This window comes from Cyprinodon tularosa, unplaced genomic scaffold (genome assembly GCF_016077235.1).
Source record: "Cyprinodon tularosa strain WSP-4 unplaced genomic scaffold, ASM1607723v1 ctg207, whole genome shotgun sequence".
Taxonomy (NCBI): Eukaryota; Metazoa; Chordata; class Actinopteri; order Cyprinodontiformes; family Cyprinodontidae; genus Cyprinodon; species Cyprinodon tularosa.
The window spans coordinates 288,662-310,077 of NW_024038767.1; the positions used below are offsets into that span (position 1 = coordinate 288,662).

General features: G+C 38.3%; 2 protein-coding genes across 5 annotated transcripts in view; both read left to right on the top strand.

The window, feature by feature from the left end:
* Positions 1 to 4,991, top strand: part of nin (ninein (GSK3B interacting protein)) — a 44,629-nt gene extending 39,638 nt beyond the window's left edge. For 2 of the 4 annotated variants that reach the window (XM_038285150.1, XM_038285153.1), the window contains exons 27-28: positions 4,224 to 4,337; positions 4,507 to 4,991. In XM_038285150.1, coding sequence (XP_038141078.1) covers positions 4,224 to 4,337; positions 4,507 to 4,722 — 330 coding nt within the window. In that variant the 3' untranslated portion in view covers positions 4,723 to 4,991. Of the gene's footprint in view, positions 1 to 3,050; positions 3,862 to 4,223; positions 4,338 to 4,506 lie in introns of those variants that run through there. The other 2 variants (XM_038285151.1, XM_038285152.1) reach the window with 2 other exon arrangements.
* Positions 4,992 to 7,999: 3,008 nt separating this feature from the next.
* On the top strand, positions 8,000 to 19,648 carry sav1 (salvador family WW domain containing protein 1). The gene is made up of 5 exons (XM_038285160.1): positions 8,000 to 8,306; positions 10,325 to 10,801; positions 15,037 to 15,307; positions 15,407 to 15,556; positions 18,724 to 19,648. The coding sequence occupies exons 1-5, from the start codon at positions 8,213 to 8,215 to the stop codon at positions 18,935 to 18,937; spliced, it is 1,206 nt and encodes a 401-aa protein (XP_038141088.1). The 5' UTR covers positions 8,000 to 8,212; the 3' UTR covers positions 18,938 to 19,648.
* Positions 19,649 to 21,416: the final 1,768 nt, after the last annotated feature.

Here is a 21,416-nt window from a genome sequence, read left to right on the forward strand (position 1 = left end):
CCTGAGGGTGTTTCAGTAGAGTGATCGTCTGGGTGTGATCCGGGTTCCTGTTTGTTTTTTCTTTTTGGTGACTCCTGTCGCATAATTATCTCTTAATGCTAACACCTTGACATGTATTTCTGTGTTCGCACTAGTTAAAAATTTACCCTTTTATATAACTCTGAATGTACACTTCAGGCAGCTGCTGCAGAAGATGCCCCCTTTGCAGTAGAACCACATTGTGTAAACGCTGCATCTTTGTTCAGATCATATAACTATTATACCATGAAACAAAATAGCAGGCAGTGCCTTACAGAAGAATTTATATATAGTGAATTTGATTGCAATTTACTTGATTGTTTTTACAGAAGACTTATTTTCTAATACAAATCTGAAGAGTTTGGAGCATTTATATGGAGCCCCCCCAGAGTTCATATTCTGTAGAAACTGTTTTTGTTGAAGTTATAGCTGCAGTTTATTTTAAAGCATATCCCTATAAGGATCTCTAATGTAGAGACTGAAATATTTCCTCTTTATTTGTGAAATAACATCATAATGATCAGATGAGCCTATATTGTGAACAAAAACATATCGAGTTTAACTCACTAGACCAGGGGTCGGCGACCTTTAACACTGAAAGAGCCATTTGATCCGGTTTCCATGGAAAAGAAAACACTGGGAGCCGCAAATACTTTATGACATCTAAAATGAATTTGTTTATGAACGCATTTATTAAATAGAAAGAAAAAATATTTTTAAAAAAACAACAACAACTTCCCTTTCATGCTTCGGAGTTCACCCCAGCCGTACAGAACACTCATTAGTGCTTTGACTACCCTTTTGAAGATGGGCTATCATCTTATCTAAAATGAAGATAACACTCTATATATTGCTTTTTCTTACCTTTACACATTATATAAACAACTAAAGTGTGTTGCTTATGAAATCCACAAAGTGCTACAGAGAAAATAAAATTTGATCTAATGAACACATTTTGAACATTTTGAATTCTTGAAAAAATAATACAATGTCTGAATGTCTCTTTCAAATAAATTAAAAAGCTGAACTTAAATTATCCATGTAGCAAACAAAAGCAAAAGAATGCCGTGAGCTGTCATCCTTATATTATTGGGCTTTCAGAGCATGTTGCGGAGCCTTGACCTGAATTTCAAGAATAAATTGGGGGGAAAAAAACTGTGTCACTAAACAATGAAAAATAAATATTTGCAAAATATCTGCATAAATATTTATTTAATCTGGTTAATGGGACTTCTGCGCACAGCGTCTGCAAATCGGGGCTGTACGAAGCCACTCTCATCTTTACGCAGGACTGTAAGCTTTCATCTGTCAATTAAATACTTAGTTGTTGTTTTTTTTTTTTTTTTAGTAATTTATTTTCCCAAACCACTCCGAGTACAAGGATGAAAGAGCCGCGGGTTGCCGACCCCTGCACTAGACCTTAGTTGGATTAGGCACTGATTGGCACAGCTACCCATAAAGTTAGCTTCACTAACCCATGTTTCTAACCAAAATATTAGCTTTACTAACCGTGAACGGGGGGGGGCAACTGGTGAAGGCCAATGCTAACTGCTAAGAAAATTCATCACCAAATCGATTTCCAGCCCAGAATGCTCAATGTTATTGAAAAATAAAGCTTGGAAAAACCTCCTAAATAATGACTATTTTGGACACGGTGCTGTCACTCACATCGTTATTGTCTATGGGGCATTGCAGACCAAAATAATTGTTTTTTTTTTGTGTCCAAGCTAATCATAACACAGACCAAAATAAATAGATCTCCACCCTTCAGAGGAAGTCCTGCTACTCAGGTGAAGGAAAAGTAACCGCAGGCAAACGACTCTATTTAAAACATGCTGTCAGCAGACAAACATGTCGCTTTGACTGGAGGATTTAGCTTCAAAGGCTGATTTAGCTGAATTTAATGTGCTGGTAGAGATTTACAAAGTTAGTACAAACTGCAATCCACCAAACAAACTTAGTTTATGTGTTAGCTGTTAGCTGCCCACCGCTGTATCTATGTTAGACTTTGACTAGGCCATTCCAACAGGTTAATGTTCGGTAGCTTTAGCTGTAAATTCTTCAAGTTGTCAATCTGCTGAAAGGCAAACTTTAGCCGTGTGTCTTTTGCAGCTTCTGACAGGTTTTCCTCCTGGTTAGACCAGCGTTAGTGTCTCTGTTAAAGCTCCAGAAGCACAGCAGCCCCTCAGCCAGTGGACTAGAACCAAGCAGACTATGGAGGGGATGCCTTTAAAAAGAAATGCCTTTAGAGCAGCCAGTTATTGCAGTCCAGCTTTTACAGGACACAATGAAGGCACCATTATAACATCACTCCATTGCAAGCACTATTTTGACTTTTATTCCTAGAGAAAGCACTGCTGCATTATGGGTAATTTGGCACTGATGGTGATGTATTGTAAGCTCCTTCTTCCTGCACTGTGATTGGTCGAGTACATTTTGGCCGGGGAGTCTAAGCCTGCTCAGATGAACTACCTGTTTATTGGTTACATATGAAGTAAGCCAGGCCGCCCCACAGCATGATGCCACCTTAACCATGTTAGACTCAGGGAATGGGTGACATGCAGTGTTTCGTTTTTTGCTACTCCCCCTCTGACCAGTAGATCTCTTCATTTTTCATTGGATAGCCTAGTAATTCTACTGCGGTTTAGTTACACCCTATTGGACCTTTCTTTACTATTTAGGGTAACTGGTTGAACTGGATTTTATTTAAGGTTGTAAAGAGGGTGTCCAGATTTTTACTCCACAGTTCTCAGATTTGTATTAGTAAAAAAAGTAGCATATAACAGAACATAGGATACAAATATTTACTTTTGAAAGGCTCATTTTATCTGTGAATATCGGTATAAATTCCCATAAGTGCCTTTACTACAAGCTCCTTTTCTCATAATTTCGTCGTATTTTGCTCACTTCATGCAGTTCCAGTTAATTGAACGGGTTTCTAGTTATTTCTAGTGTGTGTGTGTGTGTGTGGATGTTGAGGATTGAAGGAGAGGGTAGACCTCTGGTGAAGTGTTCCTGCCTTTTCTCTCCAGGGGGCGATGCCGGAGCAACGGGCCGCTCACGCTGACATCTTCAGGCGGATCGGTGGATTATGATGCCTGCTTCTTCTTCTTCCTCTTCTTCCATGCTTTAATTTTCCCTTCTCCTCTACTGCTGTGATATTTGAAGCAAATAAAATCAAAGCGATACACGTGAAACCGTGAGCTTCCCACATCCTTGTGGAAGACTGTGAACAGATGATTCAAAAGGCCTGCAGGTTGTTTCTCTGCAGCTAGGTGGCAGTAAAGAGCAGAGAATAATAATCCTGCTAGTTTGTTTTCATTTGGTGGAAAGTGGATTACAGTACAGTTGCATTATTACCAGAATTTTTTTTTTTTACCAAATGTAACGTTTACATTATAAATATTGACAAACTGATGCGACTTCCTCTAAAGTTTGCAAAGCTTGGCTGAGATCAGGAAATCTTAATGCTGGTTGATTGTTTTGTAAATTTGTATTGACATACTTTTATATTTTTAATAAATGTGACGTTTAAATCCTTAGAGGTCAAACCTTGGGGCTCCTTTCCCACCATTATGGACAGCCAGCCTGTTACTTTATGTTTTATTATTTATTTTTTCATTTTTAAGTTGGTAAATCCTAGTTTAATGTGTTCTGGACCTGTTTCTTTTGCTGCTTCACAACCAAAATGAATGTGTTTTATTTTTTTTTCTAACACCAACTTGTTTACATTTTCATTTCACTGCTTATTATACTAATATTTATTTTTTAATTAGTATCCTGTCCCAATGTGTTTATCTTCTCATATTGTGTTTTAAGATGAGTCACTTTTTTCCCCCCAAATGTTTAAAATGTGTTTTTTTTTTTTTTTTTTTTTTTGTGTTTTTTTTGAGTATTTATTTCACGCTAACTTTCTATTTATGTATTAAGTTATTTTTTGTAGGTTTATTTTGGAATTATTTTAATCATATTTATTTTTATTTATTCATTAAGGGACAATATTTTAAACTGTATCTAAACTTGAATTCTGCAAAAAATCCATCTAAAATAAAGCAACCATCTCACAATACATCCAAATGTCTGTATGGTGTTTCAGTTTTCTTCAAACCATGTTTCTAAGATCAATATGAAGTAAAATTCTTATTTATCTCAAAGTGTCTGCATCTGCATTTTTTTTCATTCACACCTCACTGTCTTTTCACCAGGATGAAAGGGAGAAGAAGATGAAAAACATGGAGGAACGCATGAAAGAAATTGAACTATCGCTGCATAACGTCAAGCTGCTGCTGAAAGAGAAAGTCTCTCAGCTGAAGGACCAGGTCAGTTACTGTTATTAAAGCAAACTGAGTAGATGTGTCATCAAAAAGCTACATTTACTACACCTCAGTAAATTATAAACCATTAAAGGTTTCATCGGCAACAAGCAGATATTGCAGAGTGTAAATGCACATTAAATACGACTCATTTTATTTCTCTTGATTCTTTCAGCTGCATAGAAATGGCAAAGCAGATGTGCTGATCAAAGACCTGTATGTGGAGAACTCTCAGCTGATCAAGGCTCTGGAAATAACCGAGCAGCGGCAGAAAATTGCAGAAAAGAAGAACTACCTATTGGAGGAAAAGATCTCCAGCCTCAACAAGATAGTCAGAGATCTAAACCCGTCCACGATTGCGTCTCTGCCGTACAACTACAAATGCCCATGAGGTGTCTCGTAAAATACTCGGCATATTGAAGGAGTCGGTGGTGCCAACTTTAGCTGTGTAGATACTGTGTATATTTAACTGCTGGGACGTTTGTGCAACAGATCCAGCTGCAGACGCAGGATAACTGAAGGGCTCTAATGTATGTAAACTTCACCACTGAATTTGCAGTATTTTATTTATTTTATTTTTATTGTTGGCTAGGCTTTTAATTTCACAAAAATCCATAATTTTTAAAACTTTTTTTTTGACTGAGAAGGTAGAAACTAATGAAGAAAGGAAAAAAAGATCCAACTCTCCGAACACTCTTTCTGGCCAAAGACAAAAGGAATGACATAAAGGTTTATAGAAAGCTTATAATGTCTGTCTGTTATGTTGAGAAAAAACAATGAGTAAAATCAAGGACCAATATTTTAAACTATTAATATTAAAGTTTATGCTTGTATTTAACACTACCTAAAACTATGTTCACTATAAATGTCTCACGTGGCAAAAGTTACCATTTTGTTTAATTATAATGAAGAAAATGCAATTATCTTTGGCATCATGTGAAGTTTCTATCATGAATGTTTTAAGCTCATATCTACGCTAACGTGGAACCAGGGTAATGTCTGTGTTACAGGTGTAAATAAAATGTTTAGCATTCAGTCAGTTTGTGGTCATTTTGTTCATTATTCAAAATACTATTTTTGTCATTTTTCTTCAGGTTTAGTTTAATGTCATTAATATTTTAAGACAACTTGAATCTAAATTAAATAAATGCTGTTTTTTTTTGTTTTTGTTTTTTTTTGGTCCAGATATAAGAAAGTTACAATGCCCAAAAAAAAAAACAAGTAGAGTTTTAAGTGTTTCTTCTACATTATACCTCCACCATAAACTTATATGTATTTTAATTGGATTTTTTGTTTGTTTTGATAGAGCATCATCGTGCAAAACTGCTTAGAAGAAACTATGGTATCCAAACTTTATTACATAAAATAAAATGTGGTTTAGTTCATCCACCTTTGCAGTGATGCATTAACAACGCCGTTGCATATCCGCAAACCCAAGACAGGCTATGCACTACACAAAGGTGTCCTTTATGGAAGAATAAGAACGAGACAAATGGGTCTGTGGAAAAGGGAGCTTGGATCAAATTAGGTTAAAATTTTATTTTGCTTCTATGCAAAACCTTTGGTTTAAAAAAAATAACACCTCATATCACCCTGAACACAATTTCTCCACAGTGAAACAAGAGCATGGGAGCTAAACTGCTTTTCCAAAGCAAGGATGTGGCAACTGCTCGTAACATTCGATGTAGGACCAGCAGAGTCCTAAACAGCTTCTTCCCAACCGCCTTCAGACTGAATGTTGGGAGAAAAAAAACAAAGGGACAAACCCCCCCACCCCTATCATGTCCTATCAAATAATGTCACAGTCTGCATGACATGAATACAGTCTGCATCATACGGAGGAGGATGAGGGTCACTAATAAAAAAAAAAAAGAACAGTATTGATTTTTAAATATTTCAGTTTAATATTGGGAAGAAGTCAGAAATCTGCTTTTAATCTCGGAATTCTGACTTTTTCTCAGAATTCTGACTCTAATCTCAGAATTCTGACTTTTTTCCCAGAATTCTGATTTTGTTCACAGAATTCTGACTTTAATATCAGAATTATGACTTTTTTTCTCAGAATTATGACTTTTTTTCTCAGAATACTGACTTTAATCTTAGAATTCTGACTTTAATCTGACTCAAATGCCAAAATGTAAAGATTTTATTTTTCAATTAAAACAAATAGTTTTCTTTAACTTCAAAACTAATCATGACTTTTGTTTCTCAGAATTCTGACTTTTGTTTCTCAGAATTCAGACTTTAATCTCAGAATTCTGACTTTAATCTCAGAATTCTGACTTTAATCTCAGAACTCTGACTTTAATCTCAGAATTCTGACTTTTTTCACAGAATTCTGACTTTATTTGCTCAGAATTCTGACTTTAATCTCAGAATTCCGACTTAAATCTGACTCAAATGCCAAAATGTAAAGATTTTATATTATTTTTCAATTAAAACAAATGGTTTTCTTTAACTTCAAAACTATTCATGACTTTTGTTTCTCAGAATTCTGACTTTTGTTTCTCAGAATTCAGACTCTAATCTCAGAATTCAGACTTTAATCTCAGAATTCTGACTTTAATCTCAGAACTCTGACTTTAATCTCAGAATTCTGACTTTTTTCACAAAATTCTGACTTTATTTGCTCAGAATTCTGACTTTAATCTCAGAATTCCGACTTAAATCTGACTCAAATGCCAAAATGTAAAGATTTTATATTATTTTTCAATTAAAACAAATGGTTTTCTTTAACTTCAAAACTATTCATGACTTTTGTTTCTCAGAATTCTGACTTTTGTTTCTCAGAATTCAGACTTTAATCTCAGAATTCTGACTTTAATCTCAGAACTCTGACTTTAATCTCAGAATTCTGACTTTTTTCACAGAATTCTGACTTTATTTGCTCAGAATTCTGACTTTAATCTCAGAATTCCGACTTAAATCTGACTCAAATGCCAAAATGTAAAAATTTTATATTATTTTTCAATTAAAACAAATGGTTTTCTTTAACTTCAAAACTATTCATGACTTTTGTTTCTCAGAATTCTGACTTTTGTTTCTCAGAATTCAGACTTTAATCTCAGAATTCTGACTTTAATCTCAGAATTCTGACTATAATCTCAGAATTCCAACTTAAATCTGACTCAAATGCCAAAATGTAAAGATTTTATTTTATTTTTCAATTAAAACAAATGGTTTTCTTTAACTTCAAAACTATTCATGACTTTTGTTTCTCAGAATTCTGACTTTTGTTTCTCAGAATTCAGACTTTAATCTCAGAATTCTGACTTTAATCTCAGAATTCTGACTTTTTTCACAGAATTCCAACTTAAATCTGACTCAAATGCCAAAATGTAAAGATTTTATTTTATTTTTCAATTAAAACAAATGGTTTTCTTTAACTTCAAAACTATTCATGACTTTTGTTTCTCAGAATTCTGACTTTTGTTTCTCAGAATTCAGACTTTAATCTCAGAATTCTGACTTTAATCTCAGAATTCTGACTTTTTTCACAGAATTCCAACTTAAATCTGACTCAAATGCCAAAATGTAAAGATTTTATTTTATTTTTCAATTAAAACAAATGGTTTTCTTTAACTTCAAAACTATTCACTGCTTTGGTTTTGCACATATCGTGTTGGGTCTGTGCACTGCTCAGACCTTCCTGCAGGGGGCGTGTTAGAGTAGAGTACCATCATGGGGACAGGGCTGCTGCGGCCGCACAGTCGCCCCTCGTAGCGACTACAGCTAGCTGGCTAACTGTTGCTAGCTGTTCTACCGAGCTGAAAATGTTGACTTTCTGCTGGTTGTTAACTGAGCGGGGGGCAGTAGCAGCATCGGAGGAGTGTGCCATGACTTCCCAGTGTCTTTCTGACGACTTTTCCAAGCTTTAAGTTATGCTCCCGCGAAAGAAAAGTAAAAACGAAGCGTCAAAACCAGCCGAGGTTCACGGGAAATATGTGAAGAAGGAAACGTCTCCGCTCCTCAGAAGTAAGCGCAACAAGTATTCAGTAGCGGCTAGTTCAGGTTAGCATTAGTTAACTCGTTAGCTAAGGTGGTAGTCAGTGAGAATATACCAACTAACTTCAGGCAGAGGATTAAAAACGCTAATGGAATGTATCACTGTATGCTGAATGTATAAGGAGCTCGGATGTTCACAAGCTAACTGAAAATCTCTGTGGACTTCCTGTTATGAAAAGGAGAACAGCTGTGAAGAAAGCTACAGCTAATAATATACGCTGGATTTTCATTTAACTTTATAAAAAAAAAAAGGTTGTTTTCACTTCTGACTGGGGTTTTCCTGTATCTTTATGTTAAAATCCTAATTAGGCACAAAGAGTTTTGAGATTAAAGTAGAAATGCATGATTTCAGCTGGAGTGAAATATCTTAGAAAAACGTTTAATTTCGGTCATTTAAATGCATTTAAAACAACAATACTTGGATGCATAGCTACACATACGGAGGAGGATTAGGGCCACTGGAAAAATAAAAAAAAGTTAACAGATTTTTACATTTTATTTCAGTATAATATGAAGAAAAAAGTCCGAATTCAGACTTTAATCTCAGTGACTCTGACTTTAATCTCAGTGATTCTGACTTTAATCTCAGGATTCTGACTTTTTTTATTAGAATTCTGACTTTAATCTCATGATTTTGACTTTAATCTCAGGATTCTACCAGGATTCTAACATCAAGCTGTAGCCATGTCTGTTTTAAAGACTAAACTAGCTCTCTTGTTTTAATCACCTTCTGCCCTTCCATTAATTAAATAGCATCACCTAAAAAGTCACTTAATTTCATAATTTTCCACCAATGTGTTCCTGTTCCTCCCAAACAACTCACATCTTTTTCAGTGAAGCTGAGTGCTCCACATCCTTCATGGGGCCCACCTGCATTAAGGTCCAAAACTCTGAGATTAAAATCAGAATTCTGACTTTTTTCTCATAATATACTGAAATAATATTTAAAAATCAGTTAACTCTTTTTTTTTTTCAGTGGCCCTAATCCTCTTCCATAAAGGCATTACAGAATAGATTTTGATTTTAAAACAATTTTTTGTCAGATTCCCAGTTAGATGTTCTGTATTTATAGTTTTAACCCATAACCATTGAGTCATGGTGTCATTGTTTTTTTTTTGTTTTTTTTCTGCTCACATTCCTGTAGTGAAATCACATGAAAGATAAGGTTTAAATTGATAAAAAAAAAATAAAATAAAAAAAAAAAGAATAGTGCTTGTTCTTTTACAGGAATAAACATTCAGAGGAAACAGTTATTAATGCATATTTATGTATCAGCAGGTTTTAAACCAGTCTGAGGCTTTTAATTATCAACATATCAGTTTGCTTCAGCTTTTGTTGAAGGAAATATTTAGCAGGGATTGTGGTTTATCGAAGTTGAACTCTGATCAAGCACTTAATATTTAATTCCTGTCATTTAAATTGAACTTTGATGAATCCTACTTGATGTAAATTATATAAAAATAGTGCAGAAGTTAATTTGCTGATGAGTCTGGATGTCTTGTGACATCATTGACCCAAACAGATATACAGCAGGACAAACTGTTTTTACTTTAGGATAAAAGTAGTCTTTTATTTATCAATATATTTTCATCTGACTCTAAGTAATATATTTTTAGATTGAAGAGTTGCTTAAATGAATTAGAGATTCTGTGTAAGGAGCTTTAGATGAGGGTGATTGCAAGATATTTCAGAAAAAGAAGGGTCTGTATTTCTAATGCATAATACTGGTCATCATTTATAATTATTTATTAATTATGTATTTACTGTAAGATAAATAAGGATTTAACTATTGATTATTGTATTGACTAATATTCAACCTTCCTTTAATTGATAAATTGTAAATGACTGATGCTTTTTAACATATTTTTATTATTTCTGTGAGATGTCTTATTTTCTATCAGAAGCTGTTTCCATCATTTAAAGAAATAAACTATTCAAAACTTTAGTCCGCCAGTAGATATGATTTTGATATGCTGTTGATATTGCAGGTCTTATGCCTTCATTCATTCGCCATGGACCCACCATCCCCAGACGAACAGAGGGCCCCCCGCCAGAGATGGCCCCCTCCTCCTACTCTGTGGCAAGCAGCAGGGAGTCCGTAGTGTCCCGCAGCAAGAGCGTCCTCCGCGCACCCGTGCAGAGGCCGCCGCACGAGGTGGCCCGCAGAGAGAGCCACCGGATGTCGGCGCCGCCGTACCTGCCTCGCAGCGTGGGAGACGTGTCGCACGAGTACCGCGGCTCGACGCAATCCTTCCTCACGGACGTGAGCCCCATGTCTGAAAACGGAGACGCTAATCGTTATTACTACCAGGCTGAGCCCTACTATGAAAACCAGCTACAGCGTCAGCCCAGGAGAGTCCAGGAGCGCTTCCCTGAGGACTATAGGTTTTATGAACACAATGAACACAACTTCCAAAGACTTCCCCACCAACACGCTTCCCCAGCGCCAAGCCGACCGCCCTCAGGTAACATCAAATGCTTTCTGATTGGTCATTAAATAGAAACTAAAAGTAATATTTAAAAAATGTATTTCAGGAGCTACAGACTTTAAACATGAATCTATAAATGACACATCTTCTTTAAGAGGCTAAAATTCCTCTTGATGTCTTTTTAATCACAGGTTTTGATGGTTAAAAGCAAAGACTATAAGTTTGAGGATAATCTGACTGCGGTTATTTTTATGAAGCTGATTTTAAAACAGCAAACTGTGCTCTACTCTGTCAAAGTCTGTCAGCCTCCCTAGTAAGTGCTCTTCTGAATGTTAATACCGTCATAGTTTCAAGCCAAAATAGACGTTTTAGTCCACATTTGCTACCAGTTGAGATGTTTTAATATGAAAGCTCCAGACTGTAAACACTAGTACGTTTTAAACGTAATTTCCCTGAGAATAACATTTTTTGAGGCTTGCAGGAATTTTCCAGTTCCCCCTGAGCAGAAAGCCTTTTATTATGTGGCTGCCCTGTTGATGCAACCCGCCTATCGCATATCATGGAGCTCTGTTTGAAGTGAAGGGAAACCAGCGTTACAGGCTCTGCATTTTTCACTTTTTATTTCTCTCCCTTCTGCTGGCAAACTAGTAATTTGTGTAGACGGAGTCCTCCCTCCGTCTTCAACAGCTTGTTGTGTTATCCTGCATCTTTTTACGCTTCTATCTTCAATTTTTCTTTTTACTCACTAGCTTAGTTATTGCACTCTTCTTGTTGTTGCTGCTGTCCTTGTTTCTGGTGTAATTATTTAGTTAGTTCTAAAAAAAATTGACTTATTCCGTCAGGACTTAGTATTTCATACGCATATTCATAGCTGTGTTTTTGATCAGACAAGAATCGTAGGAATGCCTCTGTGTCATTCTCACCTTTACCTGCGTCCCGTACTACCATCATTCTCTGCTGCCACATGTTGACTAAATGCTAATCTGTGCTGAGCTGCTCCATTTAATCTGGAAGGTATCCTGGCAAATTGTTTCTACTAAACTCTTTTTTTTTTTCAGTTGCTAAATTTAGCTCTAGCTTGGTTTCTGGTCATGTTTTTCTCTCCCTTCTGCTCAGTATTTTGGATTGTAATAATTATCAGTAAGTAGTGTTTGTAGTGTCGAACGGCCAGCGTTTCTACACCAGCGTCCCAACGATGATTTAATCATGTTTCATCATAAGGCATCTGTGTAGATTCAGAGCTTTTTAAAATCTCAGTGTTTTGTAGCTCAGGCAGCTCCTCCAGCTGTGGTCTCTCTGTACTTTGTTCAGGCTTGCTGTTATCTGCTGGAAGCCTTAATCTATGGCAGTGCTTACGTGTGGAGCATTCGCTGTTTTGAAAAAGAGCAGATTTTGATTTTTTCTTTACTATTAAACAGTCTCCACATCCATGCATCAACTGTGGGCATTAAGGTCAGAGCTCATTTAATTGCATCCAAGGATGAGTGTCAGAAATGTCATTTATAAAAATCCACCATTTATCACCTGCAGAGGGGATATCGTAGATATCAACACTGTGCAGATGATTCGGATTTAGATATACTGTGCAGCTCTAATCTAGCCTGACGTAGTCCGACTCAATTCTAGTCAGAATATGAGCCTGATTCTGCTCCATAGAGCTGTGATTATGGGGCGTGTTTCGAACGAACCAGGAAAAAAATGCCTCTGCACTCAATTGGATAGACCTACAACCAATAAGAGCAACGGAGTGCGTGACGTATGTTAAGCGACGCATAGTTGTTGTCAACAGAAATCAAAGCGTGCAGTTGCACGCCTAGAATAAGAAGATGAGCCTTGATCGCGTTTCTCTGTTCCTCTTTTAAAATTAATTTGCTGTCGAGAGAGACGTTGTGCCTTAATTGAGAAATAAAATGCAGCCAAAAAATCACAGAGTTAGTCTGGAACCTTAACCTAGAGCTACACTGGTAGAGCTGCTCCCATCAGGCTTCTGATGGTCTTTAGCTCTGGTTTCTGAGCGTTCTGAGACAGCGGATAACTTTTAGTCTAAATGATTTAAAAGGACAACAAAAAACAGCAGCTGTGGGTTCATTTATAAAAGCAGTTGCTTTGAAGCCAGAAAAAAAGTAAGATTTGTAGAATTAATGATCGCAAAACGATTGATGGATTAATGTATTGTCCAATAATAAAAAAATATATATATATTTAAATTTAACATGAACAATTTGTATTTTGGTTCTTATTTATGCTGTTTTTTTGTCTGTGACCCAAGACTATAATTTTATCAGTCTGGGGTTATAATATCTACATCTTGTGATGTAAATTTGATTGTATTTTAATCAGATTTAATCCGATTGGTCAAAGAACCAAAGCAAAGTAATATAAAGGCTGCAGTGATTGGTTGAAAGTTTTGCGCTCAACAAATCTGACCTTTAGAAAATAGTTTTATTCTATTCAGTTTATTTCTATAGCTCCAATTCACATCATGTCATCTCAGGTCACTTTCCAGTTCACCAGATCATCCACTCAGATTGATTCAAAGTTTTCTATCTAAGGAAAACCAGCTGATTGCATCGACTCATTGACTCTTCAGCAATCCCTCACACTAAGCATGCTTGTAGCGACAGTGGAGAGGAAAAACTCCCTTTGAACAGGAAGAAACCTCCAGCAGAACCAGGCTCAGTGTGAGCGGCCATCTGCTGAGGCCCACTGGGGTTCAAGGAGACAGAAGCAGACATAGAAAAAGAAGCATAGATACAAAAGGCAACTGTCAACCAGCTCCACAGGCGGCCCCGTCCAGGAAACACACAGCCAGGCAGACGAGCTCCGAGCCAGCTCCCATGTCAGAGGATGAAGAGAGCACATCCAGTTAGTCACAGTCAGAGAAACAGGCCAAGCTCCAACATCTAGAAACAAAGGTGTTGATGGCAGCAGCACAGCTGATATTTCTCTCCAGGAGAGAAAATAGTGACCAAAAATGAGCCGTCGTTAAGGTAAAGCTAGAAGTCGTCCCAGTTAAGGTTTAGACATGTGGTAGTAGGTGCTCTGGTCAGATGAGAAGGAACTACATCAGACTAAACATGCCTTCCCTTTGGTAAAACATAGCAGTGGCAGCTTTATGCTGTGGCAGCAAAGAGAGGGAAGCTGGTCAGACCTGGCAGGGAGATGGAGAGAGAAACAGGCGGCAAAAGAGTCTGGTTCACCACCTGCAGTCAGAGCTTTAATAAAATGCTTTAAACCAAACTCATGTGTCAGGAATGGCCTCGACAAACTCTAGACTTTAATCCGAGTCAGAATCTGTGAAAAGACGTCAACAAATGGACTATTTTTAATGGAAACATGGGCAAATATGTCAGTGGGTTGATGCGTAAATCTAAAATAAGACTTGCAGCTTTAATTACAGGGAGAGGTGGCTCTAAAAAGTGTTGACTCGCTGAAATCAGATTTTTATTTTTAGAAACATTAGAAAACCATGTTTACTTTTTATACACCTCCCATTCTTGCAACATTTGTGTTTGTCTGGTTAAATCAAAGTAGAGTGATGGAAAAGTAGTAAAGTATTACCACTTTAGTTCCTCAAGGCGTATTTTTCTAAAGGGAAAAAGGAGCCATTAAGGATGATGATGGGGTGAAGGAGGAGACGTTTCAGTCCGTCTCCTTGGAGGAGGAACACATTCCATTCCTTCCCTCAGCTCCAGCTCTGCTGCTGTCACTCTCCTGCTCAATTCATCAGCTTTTTCCTCAGATATTTCATTCCCCAGAATTCTCTGCTTATTTCGTCTGGTCCATTGTCGGCCATGACGGTCGTCCGCACGGCTGGCTGGTCCGACATACCTCCGCTGATGTTGTTCTTCTATAAAAGTAGCGTAGATATTGGCAGGTCAGCTTCTAGAAAGTGTTTTTGGGAGTTCTGTGTTTTTTTGCTCTCGTGTGTTGGGAGATATTTCCTACTATTCATTAAAGACTCTGCTTTGGATGATCTGCCTCAGCTGTCTAATTGATTTACAACTCTGCCTGGAATCAGATTTTTACTCTCATAGTGCATCCGTCCACCTTAAGTACTGATTCTAGGCATTCTTATCTCGGCCTGTTGTGTGTTTAGTTGACCCATTAGATGACCTTTTTAACTCAGCACATTCCTCCTCTTTCCCACACAGTAAGAAGTTGAAAATATCTTTTTTTTCCCCAAGAGTTGGATTAAGCTGACAGCTGCAGTGCTGCACATTTGTTCAGATATCTTTGCGTTTTAGTGAGAAATGTCTTGTATTCTTCAGGCATAGGTCGAATTCAGGCCAAGTCTCTGGGGAACCTCTCCAGTCTGACCGCGGAGGACCTCCCCCTTCCTGCCGGTTGGACTGTGGACTGGACCATCCGGGGCAGGAAGTACTACATCGACCACAACACCAACACTACACACTGGAGCCACCCTCTGGAGAGGGAAGGGCTCCCCCCAGGCTGGGAGAAGGTGGAGTCTGCTGAGTTTGGGGTCTACTATATGGATCACATCAACGAAAGAGCACAGTATCGCCATCCTTGTGCCCCGAGGTGAAAGCAGTAATATATTTACATCTTAGGCATCAAAACAAGAAGCTGATGCTAATATTTATGCACTTTAGAATAACGTAAAACTAAATTCTGTTTCAGTGTGCCTCGTTACGATCAGCCCCCACCGCCTCCTGTAAGCTATCAGCCGCGTCCAGCAGAAAGAAACCAGCCCGTGCTGGTGCCCGCTAACCCCTACCACACGGCCGAGATCCCAGACTGGCTGCAGGTGTACGCACGGGCCCCCCTCAAGTGAGTTCAGATTGTGCTGCAGCGGCTCAAAGGGAGCCGTTTCTGTGACCTTTAAAGGAAGAACTTTTAGGGGTGAAGGTCAGACCCCTGATTGTTCCTTAAATTTCAAACCAATTTAGCTAAAATAAATGACAATTTTGCAGTAAAGGAGCTAAAAGTTTGGTGGAGTTTCCACGGGAGCAAACTCCTGGAGCTGTTGGCAAAAAACAAAAGGTTAATGTGTGGCGGAAGAAGCAAACAAATTAGTGTTAACCCCAAATAGGCTGAAAATTATGGAAGCATATCGTTTAAGAATGTGGCTGCATTATTTGACTCATAAATGAAAATTAGTAATCAATAATCCTGTTTGCATTTTCATTTGCTTCTTCAACTCTGATCATCCTTTTACTTAAAATGAAAAAGAAAGACATTTGAGATTTATTTCTCAAAATGTACCCCAGCAAATACATACCAAAATTCAATTGGAAATGGAAAATTTGAAAATGGAAAAGCATTTCCAGAAATGCTTTTCCATTTTAAGAATGTGGCTGCATTGCTTGACTCATAAATTAAATAGTAATCAATCATCACATTTGCATTTGTATTTTCCTCTTTAAGACTGCACATTTTATGCTATAATCAAAGAGAAAACACAGCGGGCATTACTTTTTCGTTTTCATGGTCTGCCAGCAAAGTACTGTCCATAATTCAAAAACGAAAAAGCATTCTGAGCGGCGGGGGCAGCAGAGTGACATCAGCAGCCGCTCTTCCTCAGGTCCTTGCTGACCGGGCTACCCATCTTGTTCGGTAGGGGGCGCTGTGCACGTCTGCATTGCATTACATTGTAAGTGTGCCGGCGGGAAACTCGGGAGCAGTCGGCTTTGCCACAGGTCCGCTTGAGGCAGGGACTTGCTTTAAAGCAGCAGCGGCCTCCATCAGCTCTGCCACTGTTTTGGTCATTGTGCTCGTTCAGTGTCCCGATAGTCAGACCGATTCGCTTCCAAAAATGAAAAGCATTTCTGGAAATGCTTTTCATTTGAAATATGGTAAGGATTTGCTTCCATAGAAAATCTCTTGCGGCGACATGGAGCGGTGAAGAGGTCCAGACCCACATTCAAACACCAAAACAGAAACCTTAAGAACAGGAGCAGCAGAGGGAATGTGCCCTAACAGATCTGAGCCTCAGTCGTTCCTGTGTTGCTCCTAAACATTATGACCCACCTGCTTTTATCAGAGGTTTGGGTTCACATTAGAGATCCAAACTGGCTTCAGAATAGATCAACCAGTTAATGTTAAACACAATTGCAGCACTATTAAAAAGGGCCAAAAGTGCAAAGAGGTCATTTTCACGAAGCAGGTTTAATGAAAACTGAGTTCTCCGTGTCACAAAGACATTTTATTCAGCTTCTGTATGTGTTACCATAGTAACATTCTCCCTAGAACTCACCTGTTAAGGAGCAGGTCTCCTCTGTCTCCATCCTCCTTAAAGCAATCACCTTGTTTCATTACCTGATTCAGGCAGTACAGTTCTGTCATGGTTCTATACAAAAAAACAAAAAAAAACAATCAGTCACTAGGACTGTTAGACACATTAGGTGTTAAAAACACGAACATAGCATGTTCTTTAGACCACGATACAATCAGTGGAGCTGCATTTATTTGCAGCAAATTAAATATTTGTTAGGAGAGATTTTTTTAGACCACGTCTAGATGTCCTTTCATATTCCGCCATCCGTCATCCGTGCGCCGGCCACCGTTCATTCCTCCTGTCCGCTGAACTGCTGCTAGTTTTCCTCACATGCCTGGAAGATGTCTAGTGCTGCTACCACAGATGATCTTGCTCTCAAGATGGAATTGAACGATTCAGATTAGCTAGAATGAATAGAAGGGGTAGTGCGTAGCCGCCTGTGGCCCGGGCTGCGCGCGGATGATGTCATACACGCACCGCTTCATTTTTAAAAGATGTAAATATAAAAAATCTAACTGTGGATGTCTGGGGGACAGTGATTGGCCTCCATGTTCTGAATGCTGGCGTACCATAAAGAATAAATGATGAACAGTTTAGTTTGTCCCTTCAAGTCGTTGCCCATAGGAAGACGTTACTGGATATAACCTAACGGAATATCTTCAGAACGGCTCCAAATGACACTAAACTCATATGGAATACATGATGGAATAACAGAAAATCAAGGGACCCTTTAAAATGAAGCCACACCTTTGTTCGCTTTGATCGCTTTTGTTTTGCTTTTCTAGACATGCGCCTGGTCTCGCCGTTCTTGCTTACTGAATGCCGTGTACGTAACTTGAGTAAAAAACGTGACGCAAGTCGTGCTGGCCCGCGCTAGGCTCTGGTGCTGCCTGGAATCGATAAAGAGAACCGTTAAGCGAGCTGCCAAACGGTGCCATGGAATTGGAACACACGGAACCGGTTCTGAACAGAAACCGGTTTTCCATTCCCATCCCTACTCAGAACCTCTGGATTCCAAACTCTTTGCCCTAACCACTAGTCCGCCACCCCCCATCCAGTTCCTGACTGGGGTGTTTAGCAGAAACCGAACGTTTCTGCTAAAAGAGAGGAAAGCGTTTTTAATATGTCTGCCATAAAAGACTACATATAAACTTGTGCACTACCTCTAAGTAGCAACCGTCTCCATCTCCTTTCCTGCTAGGGAGCTGTTTCTCTGTCGTTTAAACACTTTCTCCAATATTTCTTTTTAATTCTGCACTAAGATCACCTTTTTTCCACTCCTGGCTAGATCAATTTAACATCAAGGATTAAAACTGATTTGTGAAACTGACCTCAGGTTCTGCTTGATGGATACAACAACCTCAGTTGGTTTTTTTCAGTTTGCAGCCCAAATTATCAACAATCTTTGAGGTAAATTTTGTGTCTAAATGGTTTCATTTTTGTTAAGTATTTTTCTTTAAATTAGGATCTCTGTTTCCTAGTATTTTTAGGCACATTTATTGTTAAAACAAAGCAATAATTATAGGAGTTTTGATCAAATCAAGAATAATCAGTAATTATTTCTCTTCTATCAGTTTGACTTAATGATCTGCTGAATTGTGACGTGTTTGGATTGGCGCTATATAAATAAACTGAACTGAATTTTATACTTTTTTCATCTTATTGCTGCAAACTTTTCTAAAATCAATCACCCCCCCCTGCCTTTTGCCTCCCCCATCAGGTATGACCACATCCTGAAGTGGGAGCTGTTCCAGCTGGCCGACTTGGACACGTATCAGGGCATGTTGAAGCTGCTGTTCATGAAGGAGCTGGAGCACATCGTTAAATCCTACGAGGTGTATCGACAGGCGCTGCTGTCAGAGCTGGAGGCCCGTAAACAGCGGCAGCAGTGGTACACCCAGCAGCCCAACAAGAACTACATCGGGAACATGTGACGGGAACGCCTTCGCTGAGGTTGCAGCCGTTTGGGAGCGGTCCGTGTTGCCTTTGATATCCAGACTCGTAATTGCTTCCTTACCAAATACATCCGTGCCTTCGCTTGATCCAAATATATCAGCCAAGAAGTCCAAACACTCCCTGACGGGGAGTGGTCGCTTTGAGTGCTGTTCACTTTAGGAATGACTGAAAGAAAACACTAGAAGGAAGACGATCTGGAGGCTGCTGCTGGTGGTTTTTGAAAACGCTACGAGACGTGAATCATGGTGCAATTTTTCTCTTCTTTCAACACAGCAGCACCAAGTCTGGACGTTTGTTGAGAAGCATCAGAGACCGTGCCTTTCCTAAAGCAACTCTACAGTTTTTGCTCATATCATGCGTACGCCATCTATTCCGTCTTTATTTTTCCTGCAGGGCAAAACGACCGGCAGCTTCATTTATTTAAACGCAATATATTTTCTCCCTGTTACGTTGTAATCCTCATAGACTAAACCAGTAAATAAACGTATGCATTGCTCATGTTCTGTGGCGTTATGTACACTAAAGACAATCGGAAGGTTTGTAATTCTGAAACACGTTTGATGCGATGGTTTTCCCATCTCTCCGCTCACCTGGCATTGCTCTGATTCTGATGAAACGCAATAAGCTGCTGGACATTTTATCACACCTTAAAACCATATAAAGGTCACCTGATACGTGTTTAACAGAAATGGCTGTGAATCTTTGTTTTACGTGTTCGGTAATAACGTGTTCGGGGATTTCCTAAAGTGGCAATTCTACAATATCAACAAAAATTGAGCTTTATTGAGCTATTTAGCACAACCCGGAAAGTGGAAGTATTAGAAAAATAATCTAAATCGAAGTAGGGAGCCCTATAGTGTTCTTTGAGTGAAGAAGCGTCTCCACGTTACACAAAACCACATTTTGGATTTTAGAGCTAAAATCTAAAGTTATTTTACTAAATAAAAATCATAACTTTATATTCGTTATCTTGTGCTGCTCGTTAATTATATCTGGAAACCAGAAACGGACAGTTTTACATCAGTTGCAGCACATTTATTTACAGAATAAAACCAGACTGGGAGCGGATTTACTGTCTTCATTTACAGAAGAGCCCTTTTATTTTGGTAACTTTTTCCTTTTTTTTTAATGAGTGGATTGATCACGCCTTATGAAACTTTACAGTATTTTAAAAATAAGAACTGGACATTTGAGATCACTGATTGAGCCACATGTTTAACTACATGCGTGTTTTTCTATTGGAAAATTCACAAAATTTGATTTACAGGAAAAATACCTTTTTATTTTTACTGGTTTTTCTTATTAAAATGGAAACTACCATAAATTTTATATTTTGTTTAAATCAAATAAGTTCTTATCACTTAAAAATAGCGTTAAAATTGTTTTACTTAGACCTTGAGTAAACTTGTTATGCAGAAGTCTTGATCTGTAAAAGTTGAGTTTCATTTATCTAGAACTCTAAAATAGAAACGCTGCGGTCCTTAACTGGAGAGTTTTTATTAGAATCAAGGGCAGAAGTGACTCTTTACACTGAAAATGTTCCCGATTCCTACTTTATGTATTTAGTAAATGAGTTTAAATAAAATCCAAAACATCAAACAATTTACCCTGCTTCTAGAACAAAATAAACCAATAAAAAGTCCCAAACGAACGGTAGTTATTTAAACGCCTTCGAATAGAATTTTTTTTAATAACTGCTGACAAATTAACTCTTAATATCTTAAGATTATGATAAAAAATGCAATGGAACAGCTTTGTGTTCATTAATTTGGTCCAACTTTATTTATCTTTGTGTCTGTAACTTTGCAGTGTTTAAGCCAAAGAGCTAAATTGAAAGATTTACCACTTTCCTAAGCATAGAGGGATGGAAGAAGAAAAATAAACAACTTCTCTGACTGATGAAGCTAATTAAGCTCCTAAAACACTCAACAGGGATATTAGGAAGGAACATGTGTTGCTTCAAAGCCTCCGTGATGCTGATTACACGCTGGAAGACTCCAGAAACCAGGCTGCTGCCATTCAGGTCAAACCTCATCATCAGCTTCCTAAATGATGAGAAACGCTGCAGCTGCTGCTCTGATTTCAGGTCGGCAGTCAAAGAAGCTAAAGCATCCACTCACTAATAAAGTGTCTGTCTCTATCAGAAAGCTTCGTGTTTATGAGGCCCAACTGTTTAGCTCCGAGGATTCAAGTTACGTTTGTAAAGATGACGGATGAGATCTGGAATGAGGAGCCTTTTCCCAAAGCCGGCCCCGTGGCCGCGCCCAGCAGCATCTAGTTTTGATTCCTCTGCGGACGCGGAACGGCTACATTCCTGGGATTTGCTCGAACATTCAGTGAGAAGCAAAACAATGGATCCGCCGGCCTCCTCTTTGTCTCAATAGAAACTACACATAAAACAACCCCTTTACCTTCAAAAGCCAAACATGCATGCACGGGATGCTGCGCAAATGCAAA

Coding starts and splice junctions, on each gene's coding strand:
- sav1 (XM_038285160.1), top strand. CDS start 8,213: ATGCTCCCGCGAAAGAAAAGTAAAAACGAAGCGTCAAAACCAGCCGAG. Junction 10,802..15,036: donor GCCAAGCCGACCGCCCTCAG/GTAACATCAAAT, acceptor TGTATTCTTCAG/GCATAGGTCGAATTCAGGCC. Junction 15,557..18,723: donor TACGCACGGGCCCCCCTCAA/GTGAGTTCAGAT, acceptor CTCCCCCATCAG/GTATGACCACATCCTGAAGT.